Source organism: Danaus plexippus, chromosome 17 (genome assembly GCF_018135715.1).
Source record: "Danaus plexippus chromosome 17, MEX_DaPlex, whole genome shotgun sequence".
In the NCBI taxonomy this organism is placed as follows: Eukaryota; Metazoa; Arthropoda; class Insecta; order Lepidoptera; family Nymphalidae; genus Danaus; species Danaus plexippus.
This window is the reverse complement of record NC_083548.1, coordinates 1-16,495: the sequence shown is the minus strand read 5'-3', so window position 1 is coordinate 16,495 and position 16,495 is coordinate 1. Positions and strand designations below refer to the sequence as shown.

The following is a 16,495-nucleotide window of genomic DNA, read 5'->3' as shown; positions in this document are numbered from 1 at the left end:
AAAAAACTTTAAACAAAGACCGAGTGACGTAGGGCAACAATATATAATTTTTTAGTTATTTCGTCTCCCCGTAACAAAAAGAACTAAATGTGTAGGGTTCGAAATAAAAACGACGTGAAATGTGGATATGTGTTTCTTAAAAACTCATCGAAACCAATCCATAGAAGTAATATCAACACCTTAAGTAAAGTTTAAGCCCTAAAAATAAAAAAAAAACATGTTCATATAAGATTTTAAGTAACTTTAAGATTCAGTCTTAACTGCTATCGTCCAAAATCTCGTCTTAAGCACACTTCTTATATTATATTTTTTTAAATCAATTATGAATAATACCGTTTTTTGTAAGATCTCGCACTTACTATAATCATTTATTGAATAACATTGGAATTTTCAATCCTAATACTTGAAATTTATTTTTATTAGTTTACATTTTCTCTTAATATAAGGCGTTTGCAGAGCGCTTCACTGGAAACTGGTCTGGCTAATTGATATAATCTCACGAAGTAACATAATATATATGTCAAATTTAATCACCTCAGCATTATTGGCAATGGCACGTCTTGTTACTCTCACTGAAATTCAGATTTTTTATACAAAATATATGAAGTCATTCGAATGTTATTTTCAAACATTAATTATTATTTCATTTAATTTATCTCTTAACGTCAGGACCTTGTGTTCTTCATATAGTATTATTATATACATAATCTCCAACATATAAACACTCAATACGAACAAAAAATCAAAGATTTCCCTGTAATTCATGTTCTAATTGTATTTATTGAAAAAATAACAAAAAAAATATGTAATTTATAATAAATATTGTAGGTATGTTTTAAATGTGATTCCGTAACCTTCAAACTTAAAGTCGGTTACTACTATTAGGTTAATTTATTAAAAAATGTAAGCGATACAGAATAAATCGCTTTAATAGATTATATATTGATATAATAAATAGTAGTCCAGAGTCTCTGTCAGTCATATATTTTATCACAATCCCCATATTTTCTGTCTTTAATCTTTATAAGGTACTAAAAGAAATTTACAAAAAAAATTACAAGCAATATAACAACACTGTTTTGTCCCATTTGAATGATAATATTAACAGAGCAGACCGCTGTTTTATCTAATCACTGACTTGAAGGACCTTGATTTCGATGTAACGTGATCGGTTTCTTATCATTTAAACCCTTCGACAATACTCTTAATTGGTACTTAGTTGGCTTAAAGGCGTATTAAACTTATCGTAGTGTGTATTCCTGCAACTAAAAACTTACAGGCGATGCGCTTAATCAATTTTTTTTATTTCTTTACTTAAAAATCAAATAATATTTATCATGTAATTTATAAAACACAAATTTTTAATATATTTTATTCCTATTTCATAAATGTTCAAGCTTCACTCCTTTCAGTACTGTTATAAAAGTGCTTCAACGGATGTTAGATTATTTTTTAAAAAAACTGCTTTTCTGAATATACAAGTTGATTGAAATCAACTAGAAACAAGTCAAATCAAATATAAGTAACGATTGAAATCGCTTTACCTTAATCGCTGATAATGTTTTTCAACTATTACACGAACAATTTTTATTTGACATGCTCTTACAGTATAATTATTTGATTGTTGCTTTCAGTCAGATTTTGTATTTAATTTTAAAATAGGCAACCGCAAGCGACATATCAGTATGTAGATCTTAAAACAATTCATTGTTAAAAAATGGCATCAGTCTTATTATTTGTGCAAATCTATGATCTTTAATTGTATATGATCACTTCAAATTGAAAATAATGGTGAACTAATTCGTTTTTTAGGCTCCGGTGACATAAAATATTAACAAGATTGCTCAAAAGAACGATCAAAATGATGATTGCAATTAAAACATCTAAATTATATACAAATGCATGTTAATCTTTGTGTCGACCACTAACGTACAATAAAAGCGTGCGCCAGACAGCCGTCACTGTGTATATAGTCGTAACTGAGTAAGGCAATGACACAGTCGAGTGGCGAACATTAATCCGTGTCACAACGACAATGGCTGTCAATAAGCGCACTCTGCCTCGCGGGCCCCGCTCTAACGACCTGCCGTGATTGATGAAGCGACTGGACACTTATACCAGGTTCCGATCAGGAATCTTACTACTTAATAGTTTTTACTATACGCTTATAAAACCTTATAAAAATTATAAGACTATCCAAATTGTCATTTTTTTTTAATCAATTCGTAGCATTGATCAATAAGATAATTAAAATAAAACAAAAACACAATTAAAGAAAATTATTGTTATTAGATTTTCATACAAATCTTAACCATGAACTTGGTAACCTTATTGCAATATATTAAACAATATAAAGCGTTATCACTAGTATTCACTCATCACCTGAGGAGCACGCATGACGCCCTGGCCCGAAGCAACCCGCATAAGCCATGAGGTGTGGCAATTGATTCTGTTCGAACAGTCCTGAGAACATTTCACTCTGAGGACCTCGAGCGAACACCGCCACGTCATCACCACCGTGTGTTTCTGAATCCAAAGGCACTTCAGCATGACTTCTCCATTGTAGCTGACCTATGTAATTAAGGTAACATTAATATCGTTCATTCAAATTCTAAATGCTGGTCCCATAAGATATAACAATTACCGTCCCTCACAGATATTTAGTCTTAAATATATTAGAAGACCTAACCTCTTTTTTATTGTAATTAAAGAATATATTGTTTTCTACATATATATGTACATATGGCTTTACCTGAAAATAACTCGAACAATAACAACAATAGGCGCTAAACACTCTCAATCATGTAAAAAACATTAAAAAAACTATTGAATTATTATACTAACGGTAATTTTCGTCTCCAGTAACATCAACTCTATTTACAGAATCATGAGGTCGGTGTCCGGGTCCATTTGTGTAAGATAATGTCATGTACGGTATGTTATCATCACCAATACTATCCGAAGGTCCCAAAATATCTCCGCCACGATGAGTGTATCCGTTGAACGCCATGACATGTGCGTGATCGGAGGTAACTACCAGTAAGGAATCTTCTTCTGATAATAACTCCGTCGCTCGTTGTACAGCTTTGCTCAACTCTATTGTTTCATCAAGTGCTAATTCTACGAAATTTTCATGATGGGCATGGTCAATACGACCACCTTCGACGAATAAAAAGAAACCCTTTTTGTTTTTACTGAGAGCACGAATAGCAACCTCTGTAAGTTCAGCAAGCGATGGTTCAGTTTTTTCGTTTGCTTCCATATGATACTGTAAATGACTGCTTTCAAAAAGACCCAAAATATAATCTGGCAGATTGTTGCTGACACTCTTTAACTGATCTCGATTCCAAACGTATTGGTAGCTTGAATTGCGTGCTATCTTATCCATCTTCCATTCCTCGATTAAATTACGGTCGTCACGTCTCTTACCGAATTTACCTTCTTCGTCAACAACATTATTAGGAAGAAATTCTCGTCTACCCCCGCCAAGTATTACCTAAATAAAAAAAATATATATTATTTTAAATAAAAGAAAAACTTTACAACATATCTACTTTACAACTAATATTAAAGGAAAGGCATTTGATCTATTATACTTTACATTTTCATAAATTGTATATAGAAATTTAATAATAAGACTTTTTATGAAATAGCAAATATTTTTTCAAAATGCTTAAGGGTTTTATACAATTTTCTTTAAACTTCTTCTTTTCTTTAAAAATTAAATACCTAATCTTAAAATGAATGAATCTTTCCGTAAGTTCATTTCAGCTAACATTTTTATGATTTATTAAGACAATACTTTTTTCAAGATGAAAATGTTTAAAAGGCTCCAAACCTTAAAATTATTGCCAGGATAGGAGTTTACTAGTTGGTAAGCGATGTCGGGACAGATTTCAGGATCGTATTCGTCATCTATCACATCTGAATCACTTTCCCAATCTCTGTTTGCAATATGAGCATATGCGCCAGATGGAGAAGCATGGGTCACACGAGTTGTTGTTACAATTCCTGCAGATATCCAGTAATGGAACATCAATATTATAAAGCAAAAGATGTTATTTTTTAATTTTTACCTGGCACGAATACCTGTCTGCCTATAATAATTATTATAATTGAAATCATAAACCACTGAGGTAAGTGACATCAACATCATATCCTCTGTACTCTTATATAGAATTGGTGAAAAGCATAGTCTTACATTGATACCCACTTACAATGCCTTAAAACTTTGGAATGATAGCAATACTAGTTTCTATGACCCTTATCTTTTCAAGAATACAGACCGGTGGTAAAATTACAGATCAACACGAGAGATAGTACTACTAATAAACATACCTGCATCTCGTCCATCTTCAAGGGCCCAAGTTGCGATGGATTTTAAATGCGAGGACTTGTCAAGCGATGCGTGGCAGTCCCGACGCGGTATGGCTGCTGTGACGCCGATAGTCCCACGATTGGCTTTTACACCGCAGAGATATGCAGTTGCCGTACATGCAGAATCTGGGATTTGTGAATCGACACAATATGTCTAAAACATACATTAATATGCAATCATTACAGATATACTTTAATTTTTTTTTTTCAAATTTGTAAGGAATATAAAAAACCGATTTCAAATAATTGCTAAAATAAAGTTAGTATTTCGTAAAGTTTAAAATGTATAAATTGAACAACGTCATTTCGCGAAAATTTTGCAATCCACAAAAAAATACCTTAGCAAGTCCAACCGTATGAAACATCTCAAAAGAAAGATGAGCTTCTTCTCCGGTTTTGTTGTTCCGTTGTCCCAGCAAAGTACGCGCCGCGGCCAAAGTTGGTATTGACATCCCATCTCCAAGGAACATCACGACGTTACGAGCCGAACCGGTAGCCTTGATATAGCGTAAACGGGCCTCAATTGCAGACTGGGCATCGTTTATCCAGAACTCTGGATGAGATTCTTCTTGGTTTCTTGGAGTCATATTTTTGTATATATTTCGAGGACTCTTGTGATATTCGTCATGTTCTACAAAAAAAAATTGGTTTCAAAAAAAATAATAATTTGAACCATAAAAATTTTGATTTTAATAATTTAAAAATATACTGTTTAAAAATTATTGATATTAATATTTTTTAAATATTTGTAAAATTCATATTTATTATATACCTAAAGAATATGGTAACAATAACAATAATGTGACAAGATGAAAAACAAAGCCATTTTTGGTATGAGACATCACTATTAAATTAAAACAGCACTATGATGGATTAAAAAAAAATAAAGCCACTGTATAGGTTGACGGACGAAGTTCAAAATGATCACTGATCTCAAATATTTATTATAACTTCATATATCTGGCTACATATCATCTCGGAACGTGAACTCCGATAAAAAAGATAAATTAGATGAAAATGATAAAATCATCAAAATGATATTTGAAGGTCTTACTTTAAAATATTGATTACACCACATCTAAATATCAGACAAAACTATAAATATATATATTAAGATTATTCAAATTATAAATAAGAAGATTGTTCAAATTATAAATAAATATGAAAATACCCCATGATAATAATATACAATAATTATTCTTACATTCGTGTGCAATAAAAAAAAAAGAATATATACGGTCGAATTGAGAAACCTCCTCCTTTTTGACGTCGTTTGTGAACCGATTTTGATGATTGTTTTTTTATTGGAAAGTAGATATTTTAACAGTGGTCCCATGATAACGAAACCAGGGTCTGGTGATGGCAGACCAGAGAAATCGAGGGGAACTTTCATAAACTGTACGGGCAACTCAATTACGTTTGTAAGTTTTTCATTAAGTATTTTATAGCACTACCATTTGATCAAGATCTGGGGTAGAGCTGAGGATGGAGATGAGAGACGGTCGAGGGAACTCTTCAACGATTAATAGGAGATACTTTGTGTTTCGGGTTCATTAATTTGTATTGATAAAAATTTTACAGACAGATAGACGATGACGTTAGGTGTCTGATGATGAAGACGGAGGATAGTGCAGGGAATTCCGTAACGGTTTACAGTAGTTACCTTGTGTTTCGACTTAATTCATTTATATTGATGGGAAGTTTAGATTATAATGAAGGTCTGCAATATATCTGATGATGGAGACCATTGCTCGGCCTACCCATCACTTAAAATGGTGAAATAAAATAATGTTTAACAAAAAAAAACCTTAGTCTTATTAAAGCAGTGAACTAAAAAGCAATAAATAAATTTACTTCGTACAAAGTAAGACGTATTTTTATTTAGTTAAGTAGAAAATTATATTAAATAATTATTTTATAACTTTGAAGTCGGTGCCAAGTACATGCCACAACAACCTTAGTACAACATCAAATTACTAAATACGCACAATAATAATTGAATATATTAATTAAAGAAATTACAAAACAACAACAATATTATACAAAATATATTAAGCGGTACCTACTAATTATCAAACTAACTTTTAAATATTGTATACCTTAGTACTGGCTTAGGAGCTACTGGTAATGAATTATGACAGAACACTATTATTTACATAACAAATGTAAATACTCAAAATGGAATGGATAAAATAAAAAGAAGTAATGAATAAGTATGAAAAAAAAAATCACTCGACTCTTGAACCAGATAATTATTTATATTATATTTTACAAATATCTAACTTGACCTTGCGGATGAAATTTAATTTTACGAAAACTTGAAAATAAACAAGTTAAAGCTAGAACGAAAATAGCGCATTTGGACTCAACCATCAATTACGTCTGACCTCACGCGTCTGCCCGCGTTCGGTTCGCTCACTCAAACACGCCTCCCTTCCCGCACCGCGCACGAGCACTGCATGCCGACGCAGGGAAAAGAGGAGTAGTTGTGCCAGTGCGTGGTCGCCGAGTACTCATTATCACCACATAATAAATATTTCCTGATAATCACCTACTAATATTTTCGTCAGTTGTTATAAAGATTGATAATAGGTATTTAATGTCTCTACACAGTTATTTTTTTAATTGGCCCAGACTTTAAATTTATAAAATACTTATTTAATATTATTTTCTATTTAACTATGAAACATTTATTGAGAAGGAGTAAATTAAGATGCGCTTAGTATAATTTTTTTGTAAAGCATTTTATTATCACTTTATGCAATACATACATAGACAGAATACATTGACAAAGATAATATTTCTAGATGATATAAAAGAGGGTAATGGTACCTTAAATCCAAGGTCTATGGGTAGAAAAGCATTTCATAACGTCGATATCCTCGAAAAAACATACTAATGGTCCTATGGTGCTATTGTAGTATGGTTCACTATATGTTCCGTTTATTAATTTTATGTGCAATAAAGAATTAGGTGAATAAGATCACTTTTATGAGGTGGTTTTTAAGTAATCTTTTTCACTGTAAACTTCTTAATTCCAATATATTAATTGAAGTCTATGACACTGTGGAACGTTAAAGGTGAAAGCGCAATATTCTTATTTATTATTCTTTTAAGATTCCACCCCAAAAACTTTATAACTTTTAAAAATAATTAATATCAATATATTTTATATTTCAATAAATAGATTTTTTTTATAACTCTAGAACTATGAGAACCATGTGAACTATATAATTATTAGATTCCCAGGATCGCGGATGCGAAACAAGAGCTGCTAACTTAAGACTTCATTTAAATTGACAGTAAACTATTATCTGTGTTTAATAAAATATTCTTGATCTCCCGAACCAATGAACCGTTGAACTAGCCTACTATAATCATAACTTTAGAGGAACAGAAGGGTTCCCCGGCTTTTTAAATTTTGATAATTAATATTTATATACACATATGCTCTCTTTAACATTCGTTCATCATATCGCGAATGATTGAATTTTTGAAGTATTCCGCGCAGGAATAAGCAGGTTGATATGAAAGGTTATTGTAAGATATCCTCTCTACAATCAATTTGTAATACATAACTTTCCCATCTGCTTTAATATACATACTCGTACAAAATTTTGATAATATTTAAACTCGAGGCCTTAATATAAAATTGAGACAAATGAGATATTTTGAAATTTCGTAATTTATCATAATTATGCAGTTATAAACGGTGACAAGGCTTAAATATTTTTTTATTATGTATGGCAAAAATATTCTTTAAACAGTAAGTTATTTCCTTCCCATATTATCTTTTTAGTTTTATCATGAGCAAAAACGATAATATTAATAAAAGATCTAGTAAAAAATAAATTTAAGTCAATAATAATTAGATAAAATGATAAGGTCTGTGAAATATATAGACATCGTTGTCTATAGACATTTTCATTTACTACAATGTGGGCGTTAGGAACAGCTAAACTCTTTGCTGTTTTGTTTTGTATGGTGTTTGCGAATGATCGCTACCATCCAGAACCACGTGGGCCTAGAGCTTCCTTTGTACCACAATCTGAATTTGCACGTCAGTATTGGGAGAATGATGCCCAGGAAGCAATAAGAAAACTAAAACACTCTGGATACGGCCGTAGCGTTGGGAAGGCTCGTAATGTAGTGATGTTTCTTGGTGACGGCATGTCAATCCCTACTGTAAACGCTGCACGAGCTTTACTTGGACAGAGAAATAATAAAACAGGAGAAGAGGCACAGCTTTCTTTTGAAGCATTTCCTACAGTCGGAATGTCAAAGGTACTATATTTATAAGGAACAGTAAACTTATATAACTTTTATGGATTGCAATTTTTTTGTAACCTATGTACGTATGTACCTTTTTTTGTAGACATATTGTGTTAATGCTCAAGTAGCTGATTCAGCCTGTTCCGCGACTGCCTACTTGTGTGGAGTAAAAGCTAATTCCGGCACTTTAGGAGTTACCGCTGCAGTTCCACGTCGCGACTGTCAAGCATCATTGACTTCTTCTGTACAATTGGATTCCATTGCTGCTTGGGCTCTTGCTGATGGGAGAGATGCCGGTATTTATTATACTATTCTTATAACTGACTTGCTTAGATTTCTTTGAACATCTACAGTTACAAAATAAATACTTATTTATAGGTATAGTAACTACTACTAGAGTAACGCATGCATCTCCCGCTGGATCTTACGCAAATACAGCTAATCGCAATTGGGAAAATAACGCCCAAGTAATCCAAGATGGCCACGATTCTGAACTTTGTCGAGATATTGCGTATCAACTAATTCATTCTGAGCCAGGGAAAAATTTCAAGGTAAATCATTGTTTTATTATATTTAAAATTAGCTTACTTTTTTTTATTATTTATATCTCCGAAAGTGTGATACATCTATTTATGCATATTACAGGTTATTTTAGGAGGAGGACGTCGTGAATTTTTACCGTTGGGTATTCTTGATGAAGAAGGGACTGCGGGTAGAAGGTCTGATAATAGAAATTTAATTCAAGAATGGCAAACAGATAAAGCAAATCGAAATGTCAGCTTTAAGTATATTTGGAATAAAGAACAATTAAATTCAGCAAATTCAGATCTCCCAGAATACTTGTTAGGGTTGTTTGAGGGATCACATCTTCAATACAATTTGGAGGCCAACAAAACCACGGAACCAACATTAACAGAACTAACAGAAACAGCGATTAAAATGTTAAGTCGTAATGAAAAGGGCTTTTTCTTATTTGTTGAAGGTGGACGAATTGATCATGCCCATCATGACAACATGGTGGAACTAGCTTTAGACGAAACTTTAGAATTTCATTCTGCGGTAGCAAAGGCAACCGAAATGTTATCTGAAGAAGATTCACTCATTGTAGTGACTGCTGACCATGCCCATGTTATGGCATACAATGGCTACTCCACTAGAGGTCGTGACATTTTAGGTCCCTCGAATAATGTAGATAAAGACGGCAGACCTTTTATGACTCTCTCTTATATTAATGGACCTGGATTTCGTTCTCATGAAAATGGAGCAAGAGCTGACGTTACCGAGGAGCCTACTTTTAGTATGTATACTTTAAATAAATATTTTAAAAAAAATTTAAAGAGGAAAAAGATGAAAAATGGTATTTCATTCAAATGTCCTCGTTTCTTTTCTTCCAAAGTAGGTATGTTTCATCACATAGAAAGTTTATTTAAACAAAGGATAAAAAAAAAACATGAAAATGAATATATAAACATTCGAAGTAAATAGTAGAGAAAAACTTATTTGCTTTGAAATAAATATTAATAATTTAAATTTATTCGTCAGGGTCAGTAAGGTGGCAATCGCACGTGGATGTCCCTCTAGACTCAGAGACTCACGGCGGTGATGACGTAGCTGTGTACGCTCGTGGTCCAAATCATCAGCTTTTCTCTGGCGTGTATGAGCAGAGTCACTTGCCTCACCGCATGGCCTACATTTCATGTATCGGCCGAGGTCAACACGCTTGTAATGGGGCAACTGTGCTTGCACCATACGTTATTACAGTTATTGTATCTTTAGTAACCATTATAAGATCTGTGTATTAAAGAGAAAAATGAGGTTTTAAATAATGTCGTGTCTGTATGTGAATAATTTAGAGTTAACTTGTTTGTAGAAAACTATATAATATTATTTTAAATATATTTCAGTTATTTATAAGAAGAGAATTTTTTTTTCTTTTCTCTCATTTATAAATTTGAAAAGGTCTTCTTGTAAGAAATTATATATTTAACATTAGTTTTTTGTTAATACAACAAAATCTACAAAAACAAACAATCAATCGTCTATGGAAAGAAAATAATAATAATAATAAATGTGCACCCTAGATTTTTAGAGATTAAATTTTTTTATTCTATGGAATATTATTTACCTTCAAGAAATAATAATAATTTCATATATACCTAATTGTCCTTAATACAGTTACAAGAACTGTTTGACGAACTCTCAAAAAAATATATATATCGGATTTATTATAAAATTCATTGTTTTAAAGACAGGACGCCAGCCTCGCTGACGTCACTAATGTCACTTGTAGTACGTTCCAATATTTTAAAATGAAACTTCAATTCTTCTAAATGTTCTTGTATTTCTCGAAGGTTCTTCATAATCACATTCTTTATGCTCCGCACTCGCTGAACTCTGCAGTCCGCTGTCGTGCGTCCAGACGTCATATTTATACCAGAATTCAAACATAGTTCTATTCTCTTTGATTTCGTTTTACTTTTAACAATAGTAACGACGACCAATAAGTTGTTATAATAATTGATGCCAGTCTTGAGTTATTTTCATGTTGCGTCCGTCATTGAAGCTGCTTGCGCCGATATATATATATTTAGGTTTATAAAGCCAGTACTTTTAACTAGAACAAACTCGTTATTATTTTAAATCAAAACACCTTAAATAAGTTAAATTCAATTCACAAAGTCACGTCGACAAATTACTTTTCCGCGTAAAACTGAGCAAACCAGATGTCATCGCTTTAACGTCACTTCGGGTGCGTTCGAGAATTTTAAGGTTCGGTTCAAATTAAATGTGTGTTCCCTAAATATATACAATCTTGTATTGAATCAATCGATAAAGGAAATTATTAGGGTGGTATCTGAATAGAAGTGACGCTTATCTTGACCGTAATTAAGTCGTAGAAAATCATGTTGTACAGAATTAATCAATCAACATGAGTTAATGCTATTCGCGCTAAGATGATACAACTTTCTACCCCTAGTTAGTGATATGATCGTGTCATATTAGTCAAAATTAAAGTTTTCTATAACTAAACTAAAGAAGGCCCTTCACAAATTTTGAGTTACAATGTAGACTATTTTAAGGTTGTTGTATATCTCCAATAGTATTTATATTGTAATTAACGTTTATATTGTAATTAATATCTTAGTAGATAAACTAATCAGCAATGAGAAAAAAATGGGGATATTGGTTCAAGTTCAATAATAAATACACAGAATCCATTTTAGCCTTCACTGACGATCTCGCAATACTGACACGTAACCCCAAACACTATCCGGTACTTTGAGATGAAGTGGATAAATTCTGTAAGTGGACGGATGGATTGTGGAAAAAACCAAGTAAATGTTACTGTCTGTGTCTCGGTAGGGGGAATACAAGATATACCTCATACGATCCGGGATTATCGTTAGGCGGTCAATGCGTTTCTACGGTTACGGAAAATGCACCATTTAAATTTTTCGGTTGGAAGATAGATAATATAGGTCGTACTCCATCTTTAGAAGGAATGGTAGATAGCTTTTTAAACGATCTTAACAAGGTAGATAGCCAACAGATCAGTAACGTCAAAAAGGCTTGGATCTACGACAATTGCTTAACTTCACGTTTAAATTGGTCTTTCTTCGTCTATGATTTTAATAAAACCCTTTTGTTAAAATTAGATGCAGGTGTTAGGATACTGTTCTATATTTATACAATGTTTATTAAATATTCTTAGAAACAAGATAAGAAATGACCTTTTTTTTTTTAAATAACATTCGATACAATTCCACTATTAATTTATTAAAATAAAAAGGAATTCTAAATGAATACTTTTCAACTTTCTTGATTTAAACTAATCGTTAAATGAAATCAGAATAAAACACAATCGAAAGATGTTGACACACTTCAAAAATCTACTAACGACTAATCGATCAAACGAAAAAAAATCAACGAAAAAAAAAGCCCTGATATCCTCTGACAACTAATAAATTTTTATACACATGGGGTAAATAAAACAAACACGGTGATAGTAAAACAAAAAAAGACGCATGAACATAAAAATGTTGATTAAAATTATGAGTCACGACTAAAACTAAGCGATGAGCTGATGAGGAGCCCGAGGAGCTGGAGGACTTTTGCGATTTGATACAGCGATCCTCCAGCTCCCAAGTGCACACGGTGATAATGAGGGTGATAGATGGATGAAACTTATGCTAACTTAGTATCTAAGATTCTGAGCCGACATAGATTAATAAAAAAGAAGTAGAAGTATAAGAAGACAATTAAAAATTTTTATAGCTAAGGGTGAGGTAAAATGTAAACAAAATTTCTTATGTCTAATAACTACAGCTGATATTAAATACAAATAAAAGAGAAGGGAAAGTTAAAACAATTCGATAAATCTTAGTGCTAATTATAAGATAACATAACATTAAAAAAAAAACATAACATAACATTTAAAATGATATATGCGCTTGTTAAAAGTATATATGTATAACAAAAGGAAACAAAGAAAGATTATTTACAGTAATTGGTTATGGCTGCTGGTACATGTCCAGTGACAGCCAAAGTGTAAAGAATTTGTATTTGCATGTTAATAATTAGTTTTATACATAATTTACAGTTGAGACGGAGCAAGAAAGAAACAGAAAAGAATTTACATTGAGGTTAGGTGTTGTTAAAAGCTTTGAGGTGGTTGATAATATATTCGGAAAATTTTATAAAAGATATGGTTGCTTCTTTGTCCTCCAGAAGGGAGTCCATGTTGAACGGAGAGACCCCGGCGTGGCTGCAGATTATCTGGTGGTAGGATCTCGGGGCGATGAACCGCGGGCAGTCCTCGAGCACGTGACCCATTGACTGTACCGTCATCGTGCCATCGCACGGACAGACAGCATCCTCCGTGACCTTAACCCGGTGTAAATATTGTTTTCTGTAGGCGTGTCCTGTGAGTGTTTGGGTAAGTGTAAATGTGTTGTGAGCAAGTGAGTGTAATTTAATGATGTGTTTAATTGTAGGGAGGTGTTCTTTAGTATGTTGTCCTTGTGGCTCACTCTCGTATCGAGACTGCCAGACTGAGGTGTGGAGTGATCGTGTAGAGTGTTTAATAAAGGTGATAAGAAATTGTGTTTAGTCCGGTGCTTTGTGAAGCTTAGCCGCCCGCTTGACAGCGGTGTCTGCGGCCTCGTTCCCCACAATGCCCACGTGGGCCTTGACCCACGCGAACTCGATGGACCCGGACGTGGACGTGTGGTGTACTGTCGAGTGTATTTTAGCAACCCAGGGGTGTGTCTTACTGCGGTTCTGGATGGCGAGAATGGCAGCGCTGCTATCTGAATAAATAACCGTGCGTGTATGTTGGTTGGAAGAGGCCCAAGTTCAGCCTGAAACACAGTACAACTGTTATGGAGCTTGAACTTCTTACTGACGGGATTGCCTCCTCGATCATAACTGACGAAGGCCACCCCGACCGCACCATCCTCAAGTTTGCTCCCATCGGTGAAGGTGTGGGTGGTGTTAGGGTGAGCTCTTGACTGGAATTCCTGGACCTCGTTTTGGGTCCAGAACGTGTGTGAGTCATATGTATGTCTGTCGGCTGGATGAAAGAGAAGATGTGGAGGAGTTGGAGACTCCAGTGTGATGTGAGCTAGAAGTAGTGGGGACGAGCCGGTGAGGCGCGTAGCTTCGACCCGGTTCGGCTCTTTGAGCTTGAGAATCAGGGGGGTGAACAGGGCGAGTGCGAGAGCAGCAGAGGTGGACACTGTCCTAAATCCTCTGATGGCCTTTAGGGCGAAGGCTCTCTGCATAGACAGGAGTTTCTTCCTCACTCACTTCTTATCGGCCACGTGTACCCACACTCCAGCTGCGTATGTAATGATAGGCTGGATCACCTGCAAGTATATAATGCGTATGTTTTCTGGGTGGGCCCCCCATGTATGTCTGCAGAAGAAGGAGAGTCTGTTGAAAATTTTTGTGGCTTTCCAGACGATGTGGTTGATGTGTTCGCAAAAATTAAGTTTATCATCCAGAATCACACCAAGAAACTTGATGCTCTTCTGGAAGTGAAATGTGTGCGAGTTTATGGTGATGAGTATTTGTTTGGCTTTGGCGCTGAACGCTAAAGCCTGTGTCTTGGCGGGGCTAAAAGAGAGCTTGACTCCTTTGCCCCAGCCGGTGATTGTATGAAGTGCAGAGTTAATATTAACCTGCAAATCAGACGCAGTTTTCGCTGATGCAACCAGCAAAACATCATCCGCGAAGGCCTGGAGTGGACAGCCCGGAGGCAGCTCGATTTCCAGGAGCTCATCGAGGATAATATTCCATAGGTGAGGGCCACAGGTCGAACCCTGGATACAGTCCTTGGACATGGTCTTAGACACCCTGGAGCCGGAATGGTCAAGCATGACTGTGCGGTTTTATGTGTAGCTGTGAATGAGTCCGTAGATGTTTAGTGGACAGCCGATATGCCTGAGTCTGTGGAAAAGGGCAGGCCACCAAGCGTCATCGAAGGCGGCCTTTATGTCTAGAGAGACGGCGACTGTGAGTAGTTTGTCAATCTGAGATCGTTTAATCGAGTCTATGGCTGCGTAGATAGCAGCCGTCGTGCTAGTCTGTGGCCGGAATCCGAATTGCTTCTTGCTCAATTTACCGGCCTTGTCCGCGGCGTAGGTCACCCGGCCGATAAAGAGCTTTTCGAGAAGCTTTCCGAACGCCGGCAGCAAACCGATCGGTCTGTAGCCGGTCATGTCGGTATGGTCAGTCTTGTTTGGTTTTGGGATGATCTTAACGTATGCCCTCTTCCACTGTCGGGGAAAGTGTTGGAGTGACAGACATCTCTTCATGATGTCTGAGATGAGTTTGGGAAAGAGCCGGAAGAACTGTAAACAGATGTCGGAGGTCAGTCCGTCGAGTCTGCTCGAGTGCTCTTTTCGGGTGCATTCCCTTGAGTGCCTCCAGAATCTCCCCCTCAGTAAAAGGAAGGTCATCCGGAGTCTCAGGAAGTTCCCTCATGTAATACAATAGGTCATGTCTCACGTCCGTGTCTGTCGAGTCGTCAGGGTAAAAAATGGTCAAGTAGGGCTTTGGCGGTTTCGGCTGTATCTGTATCTGTGGTGTAGCGGTCGCCGACCTTAAGCGTGACTGGTGGGCATCGTGGAGCCGATTCCCTGAGAAGTCTGTTGGTCAGAGACCAGACATTCTCCTTCCTTTGGAGTTCACAGAATTCCTTGTAGTGGGCGGTCGACTCGGCTTTAAGTGCGGTGGCGTGTATGACCTCCTGCTTGTGAGCCTCTAAGGCATCTGTCCACCAAGGAGGTTTGCATTTCGCTCCGGGCGATCTGACGGCCATGGAGTCCCTGCAGGCGGTGTGTATACATTCGGTGATGGTGTCGATAAGAGACACAAGTTGTCCAGTATCGGTAATGGAAGGTGGTTGTGTTGAGATGTTGAGAAGTCTGTGATTTGTTTTGAGAATGCGAGTGTGTATATGTATAGTCGATTGCGTTGTGTTGCGATGAGGGACAAGCGTCCAGGTTCACCTTCCAGTCTGATACTTGTTCGTAGATTAGTGACGAGAGATTAGTGTTGGGTACAGTTGAAACACTTAGGAGGGTGCGGAGTATCCTTGGTTGGACATTGGTCTAGTGTGTGGGTGTCTGATGTGCAGTGCGAGCATCGTGTGACTTCAGTCGGGCAGTATTTCTTCACGTGCCCGAAGCTGAGGCATTTCTGGCACCGTAAGAATGGGGAAAAGTCTTCCGCGTGGACCTTCTGGAAGTCCAGGCAGACTCTCCCCATTTTGACGATGAATTTCCAGATAGCTGGATTAGCCACAAGGACGGCGTTGTACAAGTAAGTGCTTCTGTTGTTG

The 16,495-nt window shown here is 35.7% G+C and overlaps 2 protein-coding genes across 2 annotated transcripts; one reads left to right on the top strand and one right to left on the bottom strand.

Annotated features, from left to right (window-relative positions):
• Positions 1-2,269: 2,269 nt before the first annotated feature.
• On the bottom strand, positions 2,270-5,313 carry LOC116771541 (membrane-bound alkaline phosphatase-like). Its single transcript, XM_032663419.2, has 6 exons — positions 5,150-5,313; positions 4,716-5,008; positions 4,339-4,531; positions 3,839-4,011; positions 2,845-3,496; positions 2,270-2,571 (listed from the first exon to the last, which is right to left on the bottom strand). The coding sequence occupies exons 1-6, from the start codon at positions 5,217-5,219 to the stop codon at positions 2,372-2,374; spliced, it is 1,581 nt and encodes a 526-aa protein (XP_032519310.2). The 5' UTR covers positions 5,220-5,313; the 3' UTR covers positions 2,270-2,371.
• A 2,997-nt stretch (positions 5,314-8,310) lies between these two features.
• LOC116771561 (membrane-bound alkaline phosphatase-like) lies at positions 8,311-10,475 on the top strand. Its single transcript, XM_032663446.2, has 5 exons — positions 8,311-8,661; positions 8,753-8,945; positions 9,028-9,200; positions 9,295-9,946; positions 10,192-10,475. Exons 1-5 carry the CDS (start codon positions 8,314-8,316, stop codon positions 10,449-10,451), a joined length of 1,626 nt encoding a protein of 541 aa, XP_032519337.2. The 5' UTR covers positions 8,311-8,313; the 3' UTR covers positions 10,452-10,475.
• Positions 10,476-16,495: the final 6,020 nt, after the last annotated feature.